Source organism: Lemur catta, unplaced genomic scaffold (assembly GCF_020740605.2).
Source record: "Lemur catta isolate mLemCat1 unplaced genomic scaffold, mLemCat1.pri scaffold_63_ctg1, whole genome shotgun sequence".
NCBI classification, from domain to species: domain Eukaryota; kingdom Metazoa; phylum Chordata; class Mammalia; order Primates; family Lemuridae; genus Lemur; species Lemur catta.
In genome coordinates this window covers 1,350,669-1,372,813 of record NW_025423863.1, presented here as the reverse complement: position 1 = coordinate 1,372,813, position 22,145 = coordinate 1,350,669, and the positions used below count along the sequence as shown (strand labels likewise).

At 39.0% G+C, this 22,145-nt stretch overlaps 1 protein-coding gene across 1 annotated transcript in view; it reads left to right on the top strand.

The window, feature by feature from the left end:
* Positions 1 to 22,145, top strand: part of LOC123629923 (coiled-coil domain-containing protein 144A-like) — a 42,643-nt gene that overhangs the window by 624 nt on the left and 19,874 nt on the right. The window contains exons 2-5 of the mRNA XM_045539286.1: positions 2,742 to 2,835; positions 3,487 to 3,653; positions 5,571 to 6,527; positions 15,765 to 16,055. Coding sequence (XP_045395242.1) covers positions 3,597 to 3,653; positions 5,571 to 6,527; positions 15,765 to 16,055 — 1,305 coding nt within the window. The 5' untranslated portion in view covers positions 2,742 to 2,835; positions 3,487 to 3,596. The remainder of the gene's footprint in view (positions 1 to 2,741; positions 2,836 to 3,486; positions 3,654 to 5,570; positions 6,528 to 15,764; positions 16,056 to 22,145) is intronic.

Sequence of the window (22,145 nt, the reverse complement as noted above, 5' to 3'; positions counted from 1 at the left end):
TTCAAAAACAAAATGCGCTAAATAGATTTGTGGCTGCTGTGCTTTTACAAGGGTAGGTAGGAACTAGTGACGCCGTATATAGTAAGGGGACAGCTGTGGAAAGAGCTTGACCTCTTAGATAGAAGCAGCTGCTGCACAGTGGTACCTGGACGGAGGAGAAGTCAGGTGACACGTTAGCATCCTGGTTATGTCACTGATTACACTAGGCATGAAATCTGAGGGAACTGCCAGGGCTGTGCCAGCAGCGGTGGACAGAAGAGGGAGGGAGGAGCAAGATGAGAAGGGTCTACAAGAATGAGACCTGTCATTCTTGACACCTGTGTCTCAAGGAGCCCTTCTGGGATTCGGTGCTGTCCTCTCACATGTAGGCAGCCTGCCCAGAATGTGCCAGCTGTGAGATCGCTCAGGTCCCCGAGATTCACTGGTGCCCTCTGGCTGCTGCAGTCTGAGTGGGTTGTGTAGCACATTTGTGTCGGTTCCAGTGAAATGAGAAACTGAAGGGCTGAAGCTCCCTGGGCAGCACAGAGGCACACAATGGGTGCGAAAGCAGTATGGTGCCCACCCCGTGGGCTGTGGTCTGTGGGGAGGGAGAAGGACCTCCAGGGTGCCAGCGGCCTTGTGCTCTGTGCTCAGGAAGCTCCCAGTTCCCTGAGGGCAGCGTCGAGTGTTGTTAAATCTTAAAAAGCGATGATCTGACTTTTCACTCTCACCTCTGTATATATATATAGAAGGAATTATTTTCTTACATTTTCACCTCATTATTAAGAAAGTAATTGTGTTGTAAGTATGTTAGGGCTGCATGATGCAATTCTGCCAGTTTATAGCATTCCTTTGTGCAGGCAGTATAGTGCAACAAGTAAGGCTTAGAAGTGACAGGGAATCAATTTCGTCTGTGAAGTATGTTTATCTGTAACCTTTCGAAAAATTCCAGGTCACCCCATGGCCCGATGTAAGATTGTTTGGTTCTTCTGGATGTGTTAGGGGCCTAATGACCCTCAGAGAGAAACAGTTTGGATGAGAATTTTTTGCAACATGAAACTTCAAATGATAATACTTGATACATGAAGGTTTTAATGCATTTGGATATTCTAGTTTCGGTCTGTAAGGACCATTTCAGGAGAAGGAAATGTATGGGTAATAGTAAATATAGGAGTATCATAGTAACATTTTGGTTTAGTGATGTTCAGGTAATTAGAATTCATTTTCAAGAATAGAATGCATTGAATATATTTGTGGCACCCATGCTTGAAATAATGACAATGTATAGTAAGGGCACAAGTGTGGAAAGAGGTGGAAATGGCCTGACCTCTTAGAAGCAGTTGTTGCACAGTGGTACCAGCACTGAGTGGGAGTCAGAAGATAGGTTAGTGTCTTGGTTGTATCACATACTGTCCCTGGAATAGTGGAAAAAATGATTCATCCTCTTGGACCTTTAGTGACCTCATTCTTAAAAGTCATATTAATATCTACCTTGTATGTATGGGTGATGAATAACTGTGATAAGAAATGTGAAAACAGTTTTTAACTGAAAGTGTGTATACAAACGTAAGATCAAATGATCACACTGGTGTTCAGTGAGTTAATAAATATCAAGGGTGTTTTTTGTAAATCTGAAAGCAGTAGCATCCAGAAAAGAATGGGGAAGTTAGAATGGGCATGTGGCTTGTTAGTCTGGGGTATGTTAAGTTTCAGCAGACTATTACTGGAGATGTGCTATAGGAATATAGTGATTTGGCACTTGATAACCCTCCAGATAGGATTTTACATGTGTTGACCTTGAATAAATTCCTGTTATTGAGTACAGATTATGTGCTTAGTGGTTAGATGCTGAATGTACAAGATGAACTCTGTTACTGCAGTGGTAGGAATAGAAAAGGTAGTAAGCAAAAAACATTTGATAGTCCTTATTAAGTGCTCCATATAAAGAAAACAGAGAAGGTTAGGTTAGACAATATTAAAGAGGTTCGTAGTTAGGGTGGAGCTGGGAGTGAGAGTGTAATTCTGTAGTCAGAGAAGATTTCTCTGAAGGTGACATTTAAATGGCCAACTTTCACATGGTTGAAGAAGGAACCAGCCATGTGAAAGTCTAGGAGGACAACATTGTGTACAGAAATCAGTGGATCACATTTCATCATTTTACCTGTAGGATCCTGGAATGACCAGGAAGCAGGAAGAGGGTAACCATCATCATCATCATTTTTATTGACATATTCCAAAGTTCATATCATGCCAAGTGTTCTGTTTTAACACTAAAATGTTTCTAGAATTAGAAATATTTTAAATGCTTAATGCAGAGTGTATTATAGCAAATGTGTTATATATATATATATATATATATATATATATATATATATATATATATGTATATACATATGGTTTTTTTTTTTTTAGTTGACTTTTTTGGTGGGGAATGCAAAGTCGAGTTAGGCATTTTGAAGTTAGTTCTTTGTTAAAATATTCACATGAGTTAATATTTTGTCCAGAAATCTGTTTGCTTTGGCATTCTGTGCTTGGATTACAGAGTCAATATCCCATATGAAGATGAGAGGTAAACTTTATCTAGAGAGCATAGATGAAGTATTCTATTGAAACGTTTTAATTTTCAATAGATATTTCTCCTTTTAGATCTGACTGGGTTTAAAATAGGAGATTCAGATTTTTTTTTTTAGAACATGATGGAAGTCTTGATGAAACTTCTTTTTTTTTTTATTGAAACTCATTATTGATATAAATTTTGACAGAGTATCTCAAAGAGTCCTCTACAGAAGGATGTTGGTCCTTCATCTTGGGCTGTAGATCAAAAAGGAAGAAATACAGTAAATGGACAAATAGAAGGTAAGAACCATATTTGTAAAAAAAAAAAAAAAAAAGTCATTTGGAGAACATTTGTTTAAAAACACGAGCCCTGATCTATTCTACCAGGCCAAAAAAAAAAAAAAAAAAAAAAAAAATCACCTATTAAGATACCTAGTAAGGAAAAGGAGAAGTGAAATGGTGACACATTGTAGATCTTCTCAGGTGCTAGCAACAGATGAAATTGAGAATGTCAGTGAAAGGAGCTGAATCGTTAGTTCCATTTCAAGATGGTCTAAGACCTGGGGGAAATCAGGAAATAAGGAGGAGGCAAGGAGTCAAAGAGGGAATGAAGACTGAGGAAGGCAAAGAGTACAGGGAGTATGCGAAGGAAGGAGAAAAAGGAGGATGTAAAAGAAAGTGGTCAAATAAAATAATTCTTCAGAAAATGGAAGAACAGGGGATTAGAAAGGTGGGACGAATATAAAGTGAGCGTCCAGTGCCAAAACCTGACAGAGAAGTAGAGCAAAATTTTCCCATTCTACCTGTCCTCCTCCTGTTGTGAAGGCGTTGATGGTTGAGGCCCATGATCCTGCAGAGCTCCTTTTTCCCTACCATAGAGCAATACAAGCAGATACGGTCGGCTATCCATGGGTGTAATTTAATGTCATGCAAAATGTTGTGACTTCATAGGTTCATATCATGAAAATTTGAGTTCTTCACCACACAGTGACAGAGCATCAAAAGTATATCTAAAAGAAGAATTACGGCAAGATACGCAAAAGTTTAAGAATGAGGTAGACATGTTACAAGTAGAATTACTGTCTGTGGAGAAAGAAAAAGGTCTGCTTGAAAAAGAGGTAGGGGTTCACTTACTGCTACTCTTTGTTTTTTCTCTTGATCAGTTCTTGATCCATTTTGATTTTCTACTTATGATATGAAAAGCTCATATGTAAAATAGGGTTTTCCATATATGTAATTGTGTGTAGAAATAGATTATTTCTGCTATGTACATGATTGGATTTCAGGAAAAGTTTCTCATAATCATTATTTCTTCATCAACCTAACTCCCTCTATCAGTCTCCCAGGTGGCATAAGGACTGGGAAACTACTAATAATTTGACGGTATACCATGTGACCACCTGCACCAGGATAAGCATAAAGAAAATTGATAAAACTATCTATTAATAATGAGCTCTAGGGTCCCCCTCACCCCATTGACTGAAAGATGAATTGCATTCATGGAAAGAACACAATGGGAATACATTGGGAAGGACGCAGTGACTGAGAGGAGATACAACTGTGTCTAACCTTGAGAGTTGCAACAAATGTGGCCAGCCCAATGGATCTCTGAATGTGCTTTTATGTGTGCAAGTTGATCAGTTAAGTCAAACTTTTGGAGCTTATAATTCCATCATGACCACTTTAAATATTTTGGACAATAAATACACATAACTTCCACATATTTATTTCAAAATCACCACTCTCAAATGTTTCTGTTGAATAGGAACTTTATATTATGTTGTTTAATGAAGTATGGTTAGATTTTTCATATATGATTTTATAAGTAGCATAAATGCTCAGCCAAAAATTTAGTATTTGACTCCAGGGTAGAAAGCTGAGTTCTCGACATTGAGTTTCAGTGGTAGACAAAAATCTGGAGACATTTCTTCTTTAAAAGTAAAAGTAGGAGAGGCCTCCCACCCCGCCCCTCTACGTCCAAGGCATTATATTACTTTGACAAAGTCACACCTTTAATTTATCTGACAAATTTGGTGAATTTCTCTGATAATTTATGTGACTCAGCATGATGGCATTGCTTCGTCTCTTTTGGTGCCATAAAATGCTAGGTAATACCACTTTAGGAATACCACTTTTGGAGGAATCATTTCATCTTTCTTGGTTTTACTGCCATTATCAGTAGATAAGGGAGGTGAAGCAGGTAATTACTCATGCGGTACATTCTCCATCCATAAATTTTTATGTCTATTGAATATGGAATTTGGGGAGCATCTCATTTTTCAGAATTCCGCACTGGCAACTCAGCAGTTACACTCTGCCCCTTGTGTTGTGGCAAACTTGGTTGATATATTTCAGTGAACACCATCATTTGTTTTGAGATCCCAGGATCCAGATAAGCGTAGAATGATAAAAGGCAGTAGGGAAAAGAATAAGCTGAGTGCAGAAGGGGGAAAGCTTCCTTTGTCGTCATGAAGCCCCACAAGGTCACATTCTCTAAATCTGGCTATTTAGTGGAAAATCTAGGTGACAGCAAAAGAAGACTATACAAATGTTAGAAAAGTAGAGTATCTATAGAATATTCCCAGGAAAAAGGAACGTAAAGTACTTTGGGAAATTTTATCTGTCCAAAGATAGGCAGACCTAAGGCTCTCACCATGGGGGTAGTATAAGGTTAGATATTAGAGTGCAAACCCAATTTTTAAATGTAGTCAAATTTATGAATCTTTCATTCTATGCCTTTGGGTTTGTTGTAATTCAGGGAAAGGTTTTTCCAGTTCTGAGATCCTTAAAAATCCGGTAGTGGTTTCTTTTTTACTTTCATGGATTAATTGTTTTCAAATAAATTTTTGATCCTGTGGGAATTTATGCTCTATAAGGTTGGAGGGTTTGCTCCAACTTCTTTTCCAGTTGTATATCCACTTATTGCAACCCTTTCATTGTATAAATGGACAGGTTATCTTTTAATTTCAGAGGAAATCATGATAGATAGGTCCTTGTATTGAGAGATAGCTAAAAGCTTCCTTGGTTTTCCATAGATTTCTCATAGCCAAGAAAGAGAAAAAGATCTACCCCATAAGAATCGCATGTTGCAGGAAGAACTTGCCATGGTGAGAATGGAGAGAGACAAAATTAAAAGTCAGAATGAAGAAAATGAAAAGAAATATCTAAAGGACATGGAAATTATGAAAGAAAAGTATGATGACGTTTACATGACTCTACTGCTGAATTTGGAAACATTAACTAAAACTGTGTCTCAGTATGGTGAGAAGCTTTGTGTTCTCACAGCTGAGAATGCAATGCTAAAGTGTAAACTGGAGAGTGAAACACAAAACAAGGAAAGACTGGAAGAAGAACTTGCCTCATGCCATTCCAGACTGACTGCCGCTACACGTGATCTTGATGAAAGTGAGACATCAAGAAAACACCTAGAGCTTGCTTTGTACACAGCAAGACACAAGTGGGATCACTTACAAGACAAAATGAATTTTTACATGTCGAATCTAAAAGAAAACAATGAGATTCTTTCTGAAAAACTTTCTAAAGCAGAAAGTAAGATCGATAGCCTGGAAACAGAGCTCCATCACACAAGAGAGCTCCTCCGAGAAAAAACGTTGTTTTTAGAAGTTGTACCAAGAGACCTAAGGCAAACACAGTGCCAAACGAAGGAAATAGAACAAACGTATGGCAGTGACCAAAGCAAAGTGAATCCACACATGGGCAAGCAGGAATCTCTAGAGCAGAGATTCTGTGAACTACAAAGAGAAAATATGTTGCTTCGACAGCAACTACATGCTGCTCACAACAAAGCTGCCCAGAAAGACGAGACAGTAACCAATATCCAGGACCAGCTTCAGGATATTGTGAAACAAAGTCAAGCTGGCAGTGACAAGCAAAGTCTGCTTCTAGAAGGAAAACTTCAGGAGCTCACCAATGAATGTGATCGTTTAAAAGAAACAATGTGTCATTTGGAAAAAGAGTCTGCAGAAAGAACAGTAAGTACACAGAATGGTAAATGTTTTTCAAATCTCCTGAAAGAAAATTGCAAATAATATTTCATTATGGGTAAATGTTGAATCCAGCTGGATTCAAAAATATCTAGAATGATAAAAGTATTTGCTCTGTCAGCGTAGAAACATACCTTGTTTCCAGCAAATAGATGGGAGAGATGCTGTTCTTTGAGGAAAGACATCAAGTCACCTTCGAAATTCTAAGAGGTTAAGCTACAAATTTTCAGTATAGACTAACATTAATAGTGCAGACTTACACTGTGTAAAATGCAATTTCAATGTCTTTATGTTGCCCCATTTTAACACCATGATGAAGCAGATACATGGAAATGTTTATACCTGAAATGAGTATTATGAAATTAAGATTCAGTGAAGTGGGTTACTCTGACCATTAAATTTAGATTCCAGAGATGAACTGAAATGTACTGCTGTATCTTGTAATACTTTGACTTCAGTAGCTTTTTATATGTTTTAGTTGGCATAATTTTATTTTAATTCATGTCTGTTTGACTTATATCTGAAAATATTTCAATTTGAAATGATGTACTGTTTATGACCTATCAATTCTTCAACAGCAGTTTACTTTTATTAAATCATAAGATGGTAGTAACACTCAGCAGAAACCAATCAGGCGGGTGGGGAGAGGAGGGGACACGTAAATTCACAACTAAAGGGTACAGTGCACGCTGTCTCGGTGATGGGCACACTTATAACTTCGACTCAAATTGCACAAAAGTAATTCCTGTAACCACAGCATTTGTACCCCCGTAATACTCTGAAATTTAAAAAAAAATCATAATGTACTACTTAATTTTAGCAAAACCATAGTTGATTTACTCTTCTCAGTGTTATTTTTTATTTGCTTTGTATATTTTTACACATAATTTGCTCATAATTGTCATTTCAAAGCTCAATCACTATGATTTGGAAATAACTTTGTCTAGTATAAAGATAACTATAGCTATCTGTGATTTGTGAGTTTGGCATTGGATCCCCATTTTCAGACTAATGAGGTGTGGCAGGATTCACATCTAGTGGGGATGGAGTGAGTAGGGGAGAGAGATAGGAGCTGAAGTCAGGGAGTAGGGTGGAGGCCAGGTATGCTAGGACCTTGAAGGCTGTTGGAATTTTGCTTTTACTCTGACAAAGGAATCTATGGGAAGGATTTGAGCAGGCAATTGAATATGTGAGGAACTCTGAGGTTGATTTAAGCTTCTGATAAAAAAGAAGGAAAGCATTTTACAATGTAGAATCTCCTACCCCCATCGGTCCCTCCCACATACCCATTTCTTTTTGAGACTTCATTAGATCGTGGAACATTGCAAATTCCTCAGGGGACAAGTGACTAGTGGGCTGAATCTGTTGATTAAGTAACAGGATAGCAATTTGGAAGGAAGCTGACACTTTCTGTGATCTCAACTGAATTCAGTCATAAACAGGAATGTGTACACATGAGGAAAAGAAGGTGAATCAGTATATGTGGTGATATTTTTCAAAGTATGTATGTTAGAGTTAGATATTCTTAACGTGATTTAATAATAAGGTGATTTATAAAATGAGGTAAGAAAAATATCTTATCAGGTACTTGTGAGACATCTACAAGAACTGGCTACTACCTTGAAAAAACAACCAAGGCCAGAGGCTTTTGTAGAGGTTTCACCGTGTCACGTTAATTTAGAAGATGGGACAGGTTCAAAGAAGAAAATAGATCAAATCAAAAGTCAAGTATGTATGAAATGTAACATGTCAACAGTTCATCTATAGCTGGTTAAGTAACATAAAGTGTTTCTGATAGTGATTTCAGTGTGTAGCTTTCATTTGTATTTTTATTATAATTGATTTTATTACAGTTATATATCTTTACATGCATTTATTTTCTAAACTCTGTCATTCAGCCATTTTTTCTTCGAATTGCATATGGTTTTTCTTATAACATCTTTAGGAAAATTCAGAATTAAACATCATTCCTCACAGAAGTTGAGAGTCTTTTTTGTTGTTGTTGTTCAACTGTGATCTTTAGTGATTTCACTATTGCTATGGTGAGGGAAGCCTGATTAACCAAGAGGATAATGTTTCATGGAATGTTCCATAATATTTTCTGATTTCCCATTTTCAGTTTTGAGAATGGACACAGGATCTGTGTATATGTCTTTCATGGATTTCGGGGTAACTTGGGTTTTTTTGTATTGCTTGTGTTTTGAGACAGAGTCTCACTCAGTCACCCTGGGTAGAGTGCTGTGCATCAGCATAGCTCACAGCAACCTCAAACTCCTGGGCTCCAGCGATCCTCCTGCCTCAGCCTCCTGTGTAGCTGGGACTACAGGCACTTGCCACAATGCCCGGCTATTTTTTTTTCTTCCCTTTTTTTTTTTTTTTTTGAGACAGAGACTCACTCTGTTGCCCAGGCTAGAGTGAGTGCCGTGGCATCATCCTAGCTCACAGCAACCTCAAACTCCTGGACTCAAGCAATCCTCCTGTCTCAGCCTCCTGAGTAGCTGGGACTACAGGCATGTGCCACTATGCCCGGCTAATTTTTTCTATATGTATTTTTAGCTGTCCATATAATTTCTCTCTATTTTCAGTAGAGACGGGGTCTCGCTCTTGCTCAGGCTGGTCTCGAACTCCTGAGCTCAAACAATCCGCCCGCCTCGGCCTCCCAGAGTGCTAGGATTACAGGCGTGAGCCACCGCGCCCGGCCGCGGCTAATTTTTTGTTTCTATTTTTAATTGCCCAGCTCAGTTTTTCTATTTTCAGTAGAGACGGGGTCTTGCTCTTGCTCAGGCTGGTCTAGAACTCCTGACCCCAAGTAATCCTCCCACCTCAGCCTCCCAGATTACTAGGATTAGAGGCATGAGCCACCGCACCCGGCCTATTTCAGGATAACTTGTATGGAAAGGCTATCTTTAGTGTTCTCCAAAATGCAAATATTTAGGCTGATTTACAAACTGTTTCAAAACGTAGACATTTCCTTCACCTTCCTTTCATTTACATGGTTTGTAAAAGCACAGAAGAAAAAAAGAATGAAATTAGGTCTTTCCCAGCAACATGGATAGAACTGGAGGCTATTCTCTTCAATGAAATAAGAGAAAAATACCACATGTTCTCACCTGTAAGTGGGAACTATATCATGTGTACACGTAAACATAGAAAGTGGAATAACAGACATTTGTAGATTCAGAAGGGATTGAGGGGAGTCAGGGGTGAAATGTTATTTAATGGGTACAATAAACACCATTCAGGTGATGATTACATTAAAAGCCCAAACTTCATTCATATCTACACAGTATATCAATATCACAGAACTACACATGTATGCCCTAAATATATAAAAAGAAAAACATTGTTAAAAAGCATAGAAATATTAAGATCATATATAGTATGCACATGTAAAATAGAGAATTAAGGAAATATTGGGATATAATACACATACCATACAGTTCACTCATTTAAAGAATAAAAGTCACTGTCTCTCAGTATCCCCACAGAGCTGTGTAACCATGACCACAGTCCATTTTAGAATATTTTCATCACCCTAAAAAGAGACTCCATAGCCCTTAGCCACTCACCCATGTCCCTCCACCTTCTGCTTCCTAGGCAACCATCTTCTAATTTTTGTCTCTGCCAACTTGTTTGTTGTGGACATTTAATAAACATAGAGTCATAGAATGTGTCATACTTCATGACTGGCTTCTTTCCCATAGCCTCATGTTTCAGGGGTCGTGTGTGTTGTAGCACATATCAATACTTCCTTTCTATTTTAGTTGAGTACTATTTGCTTGTATGGTATACCAGTTACCCACTCATCGGTTGCTGGACATTTATGTCGCTTCTGCTTTGGGGCTGTTTTGAATAATGCAGCTATGAAGATTCATTTCCTAGTTACTATGTGGACATATGTTGTCATTTCCCTGCCACAGGATTTTATCCTCAGAGTTCTTTGGGCTGGAGTCACCATCTCTCTGCCTCACTCATGCCATCCTTTCTGCCTTTTCAGTTTCTGTTCATCTAGCCTCATTTATTCAGACCCGGCACACAATTTCCCCTTCTCTGTGAAGCTTTCCCTTGCTGACTTTACACTTCAGCACTTGTGGTCTAGTCTGTGCAGAACAATCTAGCTCTTAATTTTACATTGCTTTTACTTTTTCTCAGAGTTCCCTGGCCACTCCCTAGCTTAGATTCAGGGCTTGGGAGAGTCAAGGTGCTTTCTCCTGGTGTGGACAGTATGATTCCCCAGCGGGAATGTGGAGCTCAGAAAGAAACTCATCCTCACCTGCATCGTGGATCCACTCCCCGTGTTCAGCCACTCCTGGCCCTGTGAGCTGCTTATCTTTCTTGTCCTTCCCAGAATTTGGAGTATTTTTTTTGCTTTTCTATTGAACTCTCATGTTGCCTCTTGGATAATATACTCAGGATGTGGTTGCCTACACGCTCTTTTGGTTCGTCTAGGTGGATAACGTGTGCTGGTAATGCTTCTGGTCAGCCATCTTGAAAACAATTGGATCAGTTCTTAATGTCTTAACTGCTGATTCATATTCCGTTGTTTAGACACACAGGCATTTTATGTATCCATTCATCACTTGATGGCCCTTTGGGTTGTTTCCATGTTTTGGCTATTATGATATTAGTAATGCTGCTAGGAACTTTCATGTTCAATGTTTGTGTTTACGTATCTTTGCAATTCTCTTGGTTGTATACTCCTGAGTTGAATTGCTGGATCATAGGAAATTAGATCCAGCATAGAGATTAATGATCTCCGCTTAATCTTTTGAGGAGCTACCAATCTGTTTTCCAAAGTGGCTGCACCATTTTCCATTCCCATCAGCATTGTATGAGGGCTCTACTTTCTCCACCTCCTTGCCAACACATATTTTCTATCTCTTTGCCCGAAAACTTTCCATCCTAGTGTGTGAAGTGATACCTCATTGTGATTTTGATTAGCATTTCCCTAATGAGTACTGACTTTAAGCATCTTTGGATGTGCTTATTAGGCATGTGTATATCTTCTTAGGAGAAATGTCTACTCTTTTCCCACTTTTAAATTGGTTTGTCTTTTTATTTCTGAATTATAAGTGTTCTTTGTATATCCTGGATACAAGGCCTTTATCAATACATGATTTTCACATATTTTCTCTCACTCTGTGGCTTGGTTTTTCACTTTCACAGAAGTTTTAAATTTTTATACAGTTGAGTGAATCTATTTCTTCTTTTGGTGTTCTGTCTTAGAAATCACCACCAAATACAGTCACAAAGATTGATGCCTCTGTGTTTTAAGAGTTTTATGGTTTTAGCTCTTCCATTTAGCTCTCCTATTTGGAGTTAATTTTTAGACATGGAAATTGGAGGGAGTCTGCCTTTAGTCTTTTGCATGTGGATGTAGAGCTTTCCCTGCACCAGTTGTTGCAAAGATGATTCTTTTCCCATTTGGGTGGTTTGTTAACCTTCTTGAAAATCAATTGGTCATAAAGGCAAGGGTTTAATTTTGAACTAACCATTCAGATTGTTGCTCTGTGTCTGTTCTTATGTCAGTACCCAGTCAAATTTCATGAGAAATTTTTTGCAATCTGTTGCATATTACCAGTTGTCTTATGTAATAGTAAAAAGTCAATGTATTGAATGTCTTCATTTTTTGCTTTTCGAAGGAGCTTATGGCCAGCTTATGCCTTGCTGACTCCACAACTTGAGTGGAAATCAGGCTTACAAAGACAGAGTCCGTTCGTTCAATTTTCTCCACTCAAACCTTTAATCTGTCACCCAGAGCCTCCCTCTTCACTCCCATTTCCATAAGTTCTTGGTCATGGGCTGTGCTGACTGAGTCTGCTATTTATTGTATTGTGTTTTATCAACTCATTATAATTCAGAGAATCATCTGTAGATTTTTATATCTAAGAAAGAAGATTAGGTCTGAGCTGTCAGCTTTTCTCATTGGAAATTAAGTTCATCCATCATCTTTCAGTTCACAGTAGCCCCTCTTTCCACCTGGTACCTGGTTCTTTAGTATAACACTGGCACTGATCCTATTCTTAGCACATGTACCCCAGAGGTGTAGATGGGTGCCAGTGGTGTCAGTGGGGTGGCTGGGTGCGTTGGTGCCTGGGCCTCCAGGTAGTGTGGCCCAGCAGCTGTGATGACAGTGGCAGGTTGGTCCTCACGCTCCCAGGTGGCACATGTGGCACCGTTTGTGACAGTAGCAATGGTGTGCCAGTCCTGAGCCCCTGGGTGGCACATTTGTGTGTGCACTGATGGTGGTGGGCAGGTCAGGGGAAGGTCAGGCGAAAGAGCTGTCAGCATTGCCCAGTTGGGAAGGCCTATCTTCCAGACCCCAGATTGTCGGGGTGGGGGTGGGCAGTAGCACTGTCCTCAGGCCCCTGAAGGTGCACCGGCCTGGGAAGGGCGGGCTGATCCTCAGGAACCTGGGTTGTGCATGTGGGCACTGGTGATGGCAGCAGCTAAAACAGGCAGGCTGGCCTTGTCTTCAGGTTCTCATGTGGTGCATGCAGGTACCAGCCACAGCATGTCAGGTAGGCTTGTCCACAGGATTTGGTGTGGTACATATGAGCAGGCCAGTCCTCACGTCACCTGAAGGTGTGCACAGGTGCATGGTGGCCCTGCCATGGAGGGGGTGGGGTTATCGTCATAGGCCACAGTCAGGTGGCCCCCAGGCTCTGGGGAGCATGCACCTAGGTTCCCTTTGTCCTTGGGCAGATTCTCTCGTGGGCCAGACCACCTATTCCTAGAGATAGAGGGTGCTATGTGAGCTAGAGTTTTGGGGACCCAGCCACGCCTCTTGGTCCAGGTGGTGCACGATGCTATAACCCTCTAGGAGAATGTAAGGAGCTGTCAGCGGGGCTCCAGGCATGTGCACATGCAGGGGCTGCAGGACCACAGGGTAGGTGGAGCTTAGCCTGGTGGGGCCTGGGTGCTTACAGTGCAATATCCTGCAGCAGCTGGGTCTCAGGGTTGAGTGCAACTCAGCGTGAATTGCCTCTTGGGCACAGCCCAGTTGTGTGGGCTCCAGGCAGCTCCCTTTGTTAGATTCAGGACCTGCAAGGGCTGAGGGCTCTCCGTGGCTAGGATTGCAGGTGCCCTTGGGGGATTGTGCATCGCTGGGGATAGGGGAGTCTGTCCTGGCTCTGAGCTGATCCTGCCAGCCTGGCTGCTTTGCTTCCTTTTCATTCCTTGTTTAGGAGGGTCCCTGCTGAATTCCAGTGTTGTCTCTTAGAGGAGTTCTTCAAGGCATCTAAGCTACTTGTTCTGTGGTCCCTCTCTGTGGAGTAGTCAAGTGCTAGGTGCCTCCATCAGCCATCTTGATGACATCTCTATCTACGGGATGAGTATGAAAGAAGGTATGGAAACGTTTTTAAGCCAGGACAATCTACCCCCTGGCTGCATGCTTTTTACATTTCTCCCACTTCAAAAACACACCACTTCCTACTCACTACACCCAGAAGTGTCATTGATTGTGGCTTTACACACAGGCTGGAAGCTCAAGACCTGCCATTCCAGATGGATGTACTCAATGTATATCATTTTTGCACTATTGTAAAGTTACAAAATTATAATTTTAACCATCCTAACTCAGGGACCATCTACATATCGTAAATTGAAACGTGGACAGGCTGAAAATGGGAAACTAATATTTGAACCCAAGAAGCCCTGGATCCTTGCTATTTAATTTTCTTTAGCTTATCTCTCATGTTGATTTTACTTTAGCTGCTGTGTAGCAGCAGTGCGCTTTCTTCCAGGTTTCAGTATCATTTCTTCACTGGCCTTGACACCCTCCCTGTCATCCTGTACCAGGGCCTTCAGACTTCCACTAACAGTCTCCTGGAAGACCTTTTGGTTTTCATTCTTATTCTTGTCTAGGTCCTTGGAACATCCTCCTTCCTCCTGGTCCCAAGGGATCCTACATGTTTTAGTTGTCTAATGTCAGCACGCCCTATTTAGTATCCATGTCTGTACCAATTCTCTATTGCTGTGTAACAACCCACCTCAAAATTCAGTGTCTCCAAACAACATGATTTTGTTCACAATCTGCAGTTTTAAGCAGGGCTCAGAGAGGCCAGCTCATTCCTTCTCTTACTTGGCAACAGCTGGGGTGACGTGAAACTGGGGACTAGAATTACCTAAAGGCATGTTTGTTCACACATCTGGCAGTCAAAGCTGCCTTGTGGCTGGTACTCTAGCTGGGGTGCTCAGCTGGAGCTACAGGAGGATTCACCATGCGGCTTGGGCTTCCTCACAATATGGTGACCGTGTTCCATGGATAGGCTTCCCTAGAGAGAGCTGTCAGGTGGAAGCTAAATTATGTGTTCTAACCTAAGCTTACAAGTCACACAGCAGTTCCACCATGTTATAGTCACTAGAAACCAGTTGCTAAAGTCAGTTCATTTTCAGGAGAGGGAATTTCACGGCAGAAATGTCAAGCAGTTTGTAGACATGTTTTAAAACTATCACTTCACTCACTTTTTTAAAATCAGATAATCATTACAGCTAAAGGAAAATCATTTATTCCAACTCGGTACTGCTGAAATTCTACAAAGTATTTTTGGTGGTGGTGGTTGTTTAATGTGCTCCCTTATTTTGTCTAAAGAATCAAAAGATTATAATATAGTGCTATTGAATAAAGACATTTTTGTTCAAATGAATGGATTTTGTCACATTTATAGTGGGAGATGATTGCTTCCTAACCCCAAGGATCATCACTCCTGGGAATGTAATTCAAATGATCCTAAGACATTTGCCGTTCAGAAAAAGGCTTATGACATTAGAATGCATATGTCCAGGATTCATTAATCTGAGTCTTACTTTGAAAGTCTTTTTCTGGGAGCCATTTATTGACTCAGGCCTAAATAACTCAATAAGATATCCCTGAGACTTCTCTAGATATTTTGGGGAATAGTCATGCAAGAAGGGGCATGAGACTTTCTATTACGAGCCATTTCAAGGATGAAAGAATTGAATCAAGCATAGAAAAATCTAAGATCAAGTGCAAATGTTGTGTGGCAAAGAGGATGAGACTAAAGACTCTGTTTTTGTGATTGGTGGTGGTTTTAACTTTGGTCTTGATTTCCTGAGCAATTCAAGTGTCTGTATTTCAGGAATCTAGTACAGTATAGATAAAATTTTCTTGCAATTAACTTTATTTCAAAATGTGTTATTAGTTTTCTGTGAGGTTATTGTCAGCCTGCGTCGTTACCAAACTATATTATTTTGTTCTTGCAGATTGATCAACAAAAACAAGCACTGGAATTTCCATGTTCAAAATGTGGACGTCAATATGCAAAGAATCAAGTTGTTCAGCCGGAATCGTTACCTAAGGAAATAATCCAAGAAAGATATGAGAAATTACAGACAAAGAATATGAGGTTGAAGCAAGCAATAGTAGACCTCAAAAATTACATGGAAAGGAATATGGTAGACCGTCATCAAGCTGACCAGTATAAACGGGAGATTAAAGCAAAAGCTGAACAGACTGTTGCAGAACAATTCAAAAAAATCAATCTGTTTTTGCAGGTTGGTTCATTTACCTGTGATGCACTTTCATTTATTTCATTGCAGATTATATCGTAGATATATACATTGTATGTGTTTCCTCTACTTCCCCTACGGTAATTTACTTTGTAGATTTCTAGAAGGAAATTGCCATCTGTTTCTCCCTTTAAATTTTTGTTTCCATCATCATTAGAACTAATACGGTCTTTCAGAGTAATGATTCTCCTCCTTAGAGTCATTTGATTATTAAGTCCAGTTGTCATAAAACAAGATTATTAGGAAAAGAAAAAAAACTTATGATTTAGAAATTATCCCATACTCTTGAACTGTTTTTAAGTTATATTGCTCAGGTTTTACAATTTTAAATTGATTCTATAATTCTTTGGATTATCAGATTACATGCGTACTATTTTTAAGAATGATCCAATTTTTTTCTTTGAAAAACATTGTCTTTATACTTATCATAATTGTAGTTTTTTGTCTACAAGTATCCACAGATTTACTGAGTACAATGTGGGTGGTAGATGTACTTATCTATTTTCTACATGATATTGTAATCTAATTTGATTCCAAAAAGTTGCCAGTTTTTTCTATTTCAAAATATTAGGGGTATATAAATATTTTTCTTACATGGATAGCTTTTGTAATGCTTGAGTCAGGGCTATTAGTGTTCCTATCACCCAAAGAGTGTTCATTGCATCCGTTAGGTAGGTTTTCACTCCTCTCCTCATCCCCGGTTTCCCCTGCTTGATTTCCAATGACTTTTACTTCCCTCTGTGCACATGTGTGCCCATCATTTAGTTCCAATTTATTAGAGAATGCATGTGATGTTTGTTTTTCCATTCTTGAGATACTGCACTTAGAATAACGGTCTCCAGCTCCATCCACATTGCTGCAAAAGACATTAATTCATCCTTTTTTATGGCCGAGTAGTACTTCATGGTATGTATGTGTGTATATATATATATATCTATACACACACACACACACACACACACACACACACACACACACACACACACACACATATATATATATATACCACATTTGTTAATCCCCTCAGGAATTGACGGGCACTTAGGTTGATTCCAGATCTTTGCAATTGTGAATTGTGCTGAAATAAACATTTTAATGCAGGTGTCTTGTTGAAAAAAACGACTTCCTTTCCTTTGGGTAGATTCCTAGTACTGAGATTGCTGGATTGAATGGTAGGTCTACATTTAGTTCTTTGAGAAATCTCCATACTATTTTCCATACAGGTTGTACTAATTTTCAGTCCTGCTAACAATGTGTAAGTGTTCCTCTCTCTGTTCTTCCAAGCCAGCATCTATTGCTTTTTTTGACTTTTTAATGAGTGCCATTCTGAAAGGGGTAAGGTGATGTCTCATTGTGTTTTTAATTTGCATTTTCCTGGTGATTAGTGATGTTGAACATTTTTTTTTATTTGTTGACCATTGGTCTCTCTTCTTTTGAAAAACTTCTGTTCATGTCTTCTGCCCACTTTTTTTATTTCAGCATATTAAGGAGGTACAAATGTTTAGGTTACATATATTGCCCTTGCTTCCCCCTCCCCCCCCAGTCAGAGCTGCAAGCACGTCCATCCCCCAGACAGTGCGCATCACACTCATCATGTATGTATATACCCCTCCCCTCCCCTCTCCCATCAGGCTCGATGCCTGATGAATGTTATTTCTATATGTGCACTTAGGTGTGGATGAGTTAAAACCAATTTGATGGTGAGTACCTGTGGTGCTTATTTTTCCATTCTTGGGATACTTCACTTAGTAGAATGGGTTCTAGCTCTATCTAGGAAAATACAAGAGGTGCTGTATCACCATTGTTTCTTATAGCTGAATAGTACTCCCTGGTATACATATACCACATTTTATTAATCCACTCATGTATTGATGGGCACTTGAGTTGTTTCCGCATCTTTGCAATTGTGAAGTGTGCTGCTATAAACATTCGAGTGCAGATGTCTTTTTTACAGAATGTCTTTTGGTCTTTGGGGTAGATTCCCAGTAATGGGATTGCTGGATCAAATGGTAGATCTACTTGTATCTGTTTAAGGTATCTCCATATTGCTTTCCACAAAGGTTGCACTAGTTTACAGTCCCACCAGCATTGTATGAGTGTTCTTATCTCTCTGCATCCACGCCAACATTTATTGTTTGGGGACTTTTTGATAAAGGCCATTCTCACTGGAGATAAGTGATATTTCATTGTGGTTTTGATTTGCATTTCCCTGATGATTAGAGATGTTGAGCATTTTTTCATGTGTTTATTGGCCATCCTTCTGTCTTCTTTTGAAAAGTTTCTGTTCATGTCCTTTGCCCACTTTTTGATAGGGTTGTTTGATCTTTTTTTGCTGATTTTCCTGAGTTCTAAATAGATTCTAGTTATCAGCCCTTTATCAGATGTGTAACATGCAAATATTTTTTCCCATTCTGTAGGTTGTCTGTTTGCTCTTGTGATAGTTTCTTTGGCTGTGCAGAAGCTTTTTAATTTGATCAGGTCCCATTTATTTATTTTTGTTGTTGCTGTGATTGCCTTTGGGATCCTCTTCATAAATTCTTTGCCTAGGGCAATGTCTTATAAGAGTTTTTCCAACATTTTCCTCTAGAATTCTTATAGTTTCATGCATTAGGTTTAAGTCTGTTATCCACCGTGAGTTGATTTTTGTGAGAGGTGAAAGGTGTGGATCCTATTTCAGTCTTCTATATGTGGCTATCCAGTTTTCTGAGCACAGTTTATTGAATAAGGATTCTTTTCCCCAGTGTATGTTTTTGTCTGCTTTGTCAAAGATTAAATGGCTAAATGAGGATGGTTTTATATCTGTGTTCTTAATTCTGTTCCACTGGTCTCTGTACCTGTTCTTGTGCCAGTACCATGCTGTTTTAGTTACTATAGCCTTGTAATATAGTTTGAAGTCTGGTACATTGATGCCTCCTGTTTTGTTCTTTTTGCATAGGATTGCTTTTGTTATATGGGGTCTTCTCTGGTTCCATACGAAGTGTTAAATTATTTTTTCTAGATCTGTGAGAAATGATGTTGATATTTTAATAGGGATTGCATTGTATCTGTAGATCACTTTGCGTAGTGTAGACATTCTAACAACATTGATTCTGCGAATGCACGAGCATGGTATGGTTTTCCACCATTTTACATCCTCTGCTATTTCCTTCCTCAGTGTTTCATAGTTCTCCTTGTAGAGGTCCTGTACCTTCTTAGTTAAATATATTTCTAGGTACTTTATTTTCATTGTTGCTACTCTGAAGAGTATTGAGTCTTTGATTTGGTTCTGAGGTTGACTGTTATTGGCATATATGAATGCCTCTGATTTGTGTGTATTGATTTTGTATCCTGAGACTTTACTGAATTCATTTATCAATTCCAAGAGTCTGTTGGTTGAATCCTTTGGGTGTTCTATATATAATATCATATCATCAGCAAAGAGTGAGAGTTTGATCTCTTCTGTCCCCATTTGGATGCCCTTAATTTCTCCTCTCTTGTCTAATTGCTCTAGCAAGGATGTCCAGCACTATGTTGAACAGTGGGCATCCTTTTCTGATTCCAGTTCTAAGTGTTAATGCTTTCCATTTTTCCCCATTCAGGATGATGTTGGTTGTGGGTTTGTCATATATGGTTTGTATCATTTTTAGGTAAGCCCCGCCTATGCTTATTTTGTTAAGCATTCTTTTCATAAAAGAGTGTTGAATTTTGTCAGATGCTTTCTCTGCGTCTATTGAGAGGAACATATGGTCTTTGTTTTTGCTACTATTTATGTGGTGAGTTATATTTATAGATTTGTGTATGTTGAACCATCCCTGCATCTCTGGGATGAAGCCCACTTGGTTGTGATGGATTATTTTTGTGAGAAGCACCTGAATTCGGTTGGCTAGGGTTTTGATGAGAATTTTTGCATCTATATTCATAAGGGGTGTTGGTCTGCAGTTTTCTTTTTTTGTTGTATCCTTTCCTGGTTTTGGTATCAGGGTTATGTTGGCTTCATAAAATGTGTTGAGGAGGATTCCATCCTTCTTGATGTTGCGGAATAATTTCTGCAGGATAGGCATCAGTTCTTCTTTGTAGGTGTGGTAAAATTCCGGTGTGAAACCCCTTTAGAGTTATTTGTTTGGGGTTATTTCTTTGCCTCTTGCTGATTTGTTTTAGTTCTTTGTAGATTCTGTATGTTAGCCTTTTATCATATGTAGGATGTGCCAATATTTTCTCCCAATCTGTAGGTTGTTGGTTTTCTCTCTTATTTGCTTTGGCATGTAGAAGCTTTTTAATTTAATCAAATCCCATTTATTTATTGTGTTGTTGCTGTAATTGCCTTTGGGGTCTTAGTCATAAATTGTTTGCCCAGGCCGATACCTAGAAGTGTTTTTTCTACATTTTCTTTTAGATTTTGTATGGTTTTATGCCTTACATTTAATCCTTTTATCCATCTTGAGTTAATTATTGTGAGTGGTGAGAGCAAAGGGTCCTGTTTCATTCTTCTGTATGTGGCTATCCAGTTTGTTCAGCACTGTTTATTGAATAGAGCTGCTTTTCCCCAGTGTATATTGTCTGCTTTTTCAAAGATGAATTGGCTGTAGGTAGATGGTTTTATATCTGGGTTCTCTGTTCCATTCCATTGGTCTGTGTCTCTGTTTTTTTGTACCAATCTCATGCTCTTTTAGTTACTATAGACTGGTAGTATAGTTTGAAGGCTGGTAATGTGATGCCTCCAGATTAATTCTTTTTGCTTAAGATTCCTTTGGCTCTTTGGGCTCCTTTATGGTTCCAAATGAAGTGCAGAATTATTTTTTCTAGCTCTTTATATATATATTTTTTTATTTTCTATTTCTTTTACTTCTGTTCTGACATTTGTTCTTTCTTTTCTTCCACTGGCTTTGAGTTTGGTTTCCTCTTTTTCTTCTAGTTCCTTGACATGTGCTGTTAGCTTATTAGTTTGTGATATTTCTGTCTTTTTGATGTAGGCATTGAAAGCTATGAGTTTACCCCTGAGGGATGCTTTTGGAAAATCCTATATCTTGTGATAGCTTCTGTCCCCTTTGTCATTCAGTGCAAGGGACCTTTTATTTCCATCTTAATTTCATTCTTGATCCTATAATCATTGCACAGCAGGTTGTTTAATTATCTTGTCTTTGTGTAGATTTGAGTGTTCCGCTTGTGATTGATTTCTTGTTTTATTCCACTATGGTCTAAGAAAGTACATGGTATGATTTTAATTTTTATGAATTTCTTAAGACATGTGTTGTGGCCTAAGATATGATCAGTCTTGGAGAATGTCCTATGTGCTGATGAGAAGGATGTATATTCAGTAGTTTTGGGGTAGAGTATTACGTAGAGGTCTCTTAGGCCCGTGTATTTTAGAGTCCTGTTTAAGTCCAGTGTTGATTTATTTATTTTCTGCTTTGATGATTTGTCCAGCTCTGACTGTGGGGTGTTGAAGACCATGGCAAGTACAATGCTGCTGTTTATTTCTTTGCTTAGCTCTAGTGGAATCGGCTTTGTGTATCTGGGAGCTCCTGTATTGGGGCACTTATATTTAGGATTGTTATGTCTTTTTGTTAAATTACTCCCTCTACCATTATATAAAGATCCTCTGTGTCATTCTATAGCTTTGTTGATTTAAAGTCCACTTTATCTAGTATGAAATGTCTACACCTGCTCTCTTCTTGTTTCTGTTCATGTGGAATATTTTTTTTCCATCCTTTCACGTTGAGTCTGTATGTGTCCCTGTGGTTTAGATATGTTTCCTGGAGACAGCAGACATTTGGGTGGTGTTTTGTCAGTCATTTCACCAGACTATGTCTTTTGAGTACAGCATGCAGACTCTTAATGTTGAGTGATAGAATTGATATCTGGGTTGCTGATGGGTTTTTGCCATTTTGGGTAGTACCTTATGGTTTAGTTTTCCCTCTTGTGCTGTTATTTTATAAGAACTGTGAGTTTTAGGTTTTCTTGGGTGATCTTACACTGGTGGGTATCTATTATGCTGATTCATATACAATGCAATTCTGAGTATTTCCTGCAGGACAGGTCTGGCCAGGGCAAATTCCTTCAGTGTTTGCTTGTCTGGAAAAGACTTAATTTCTCCAT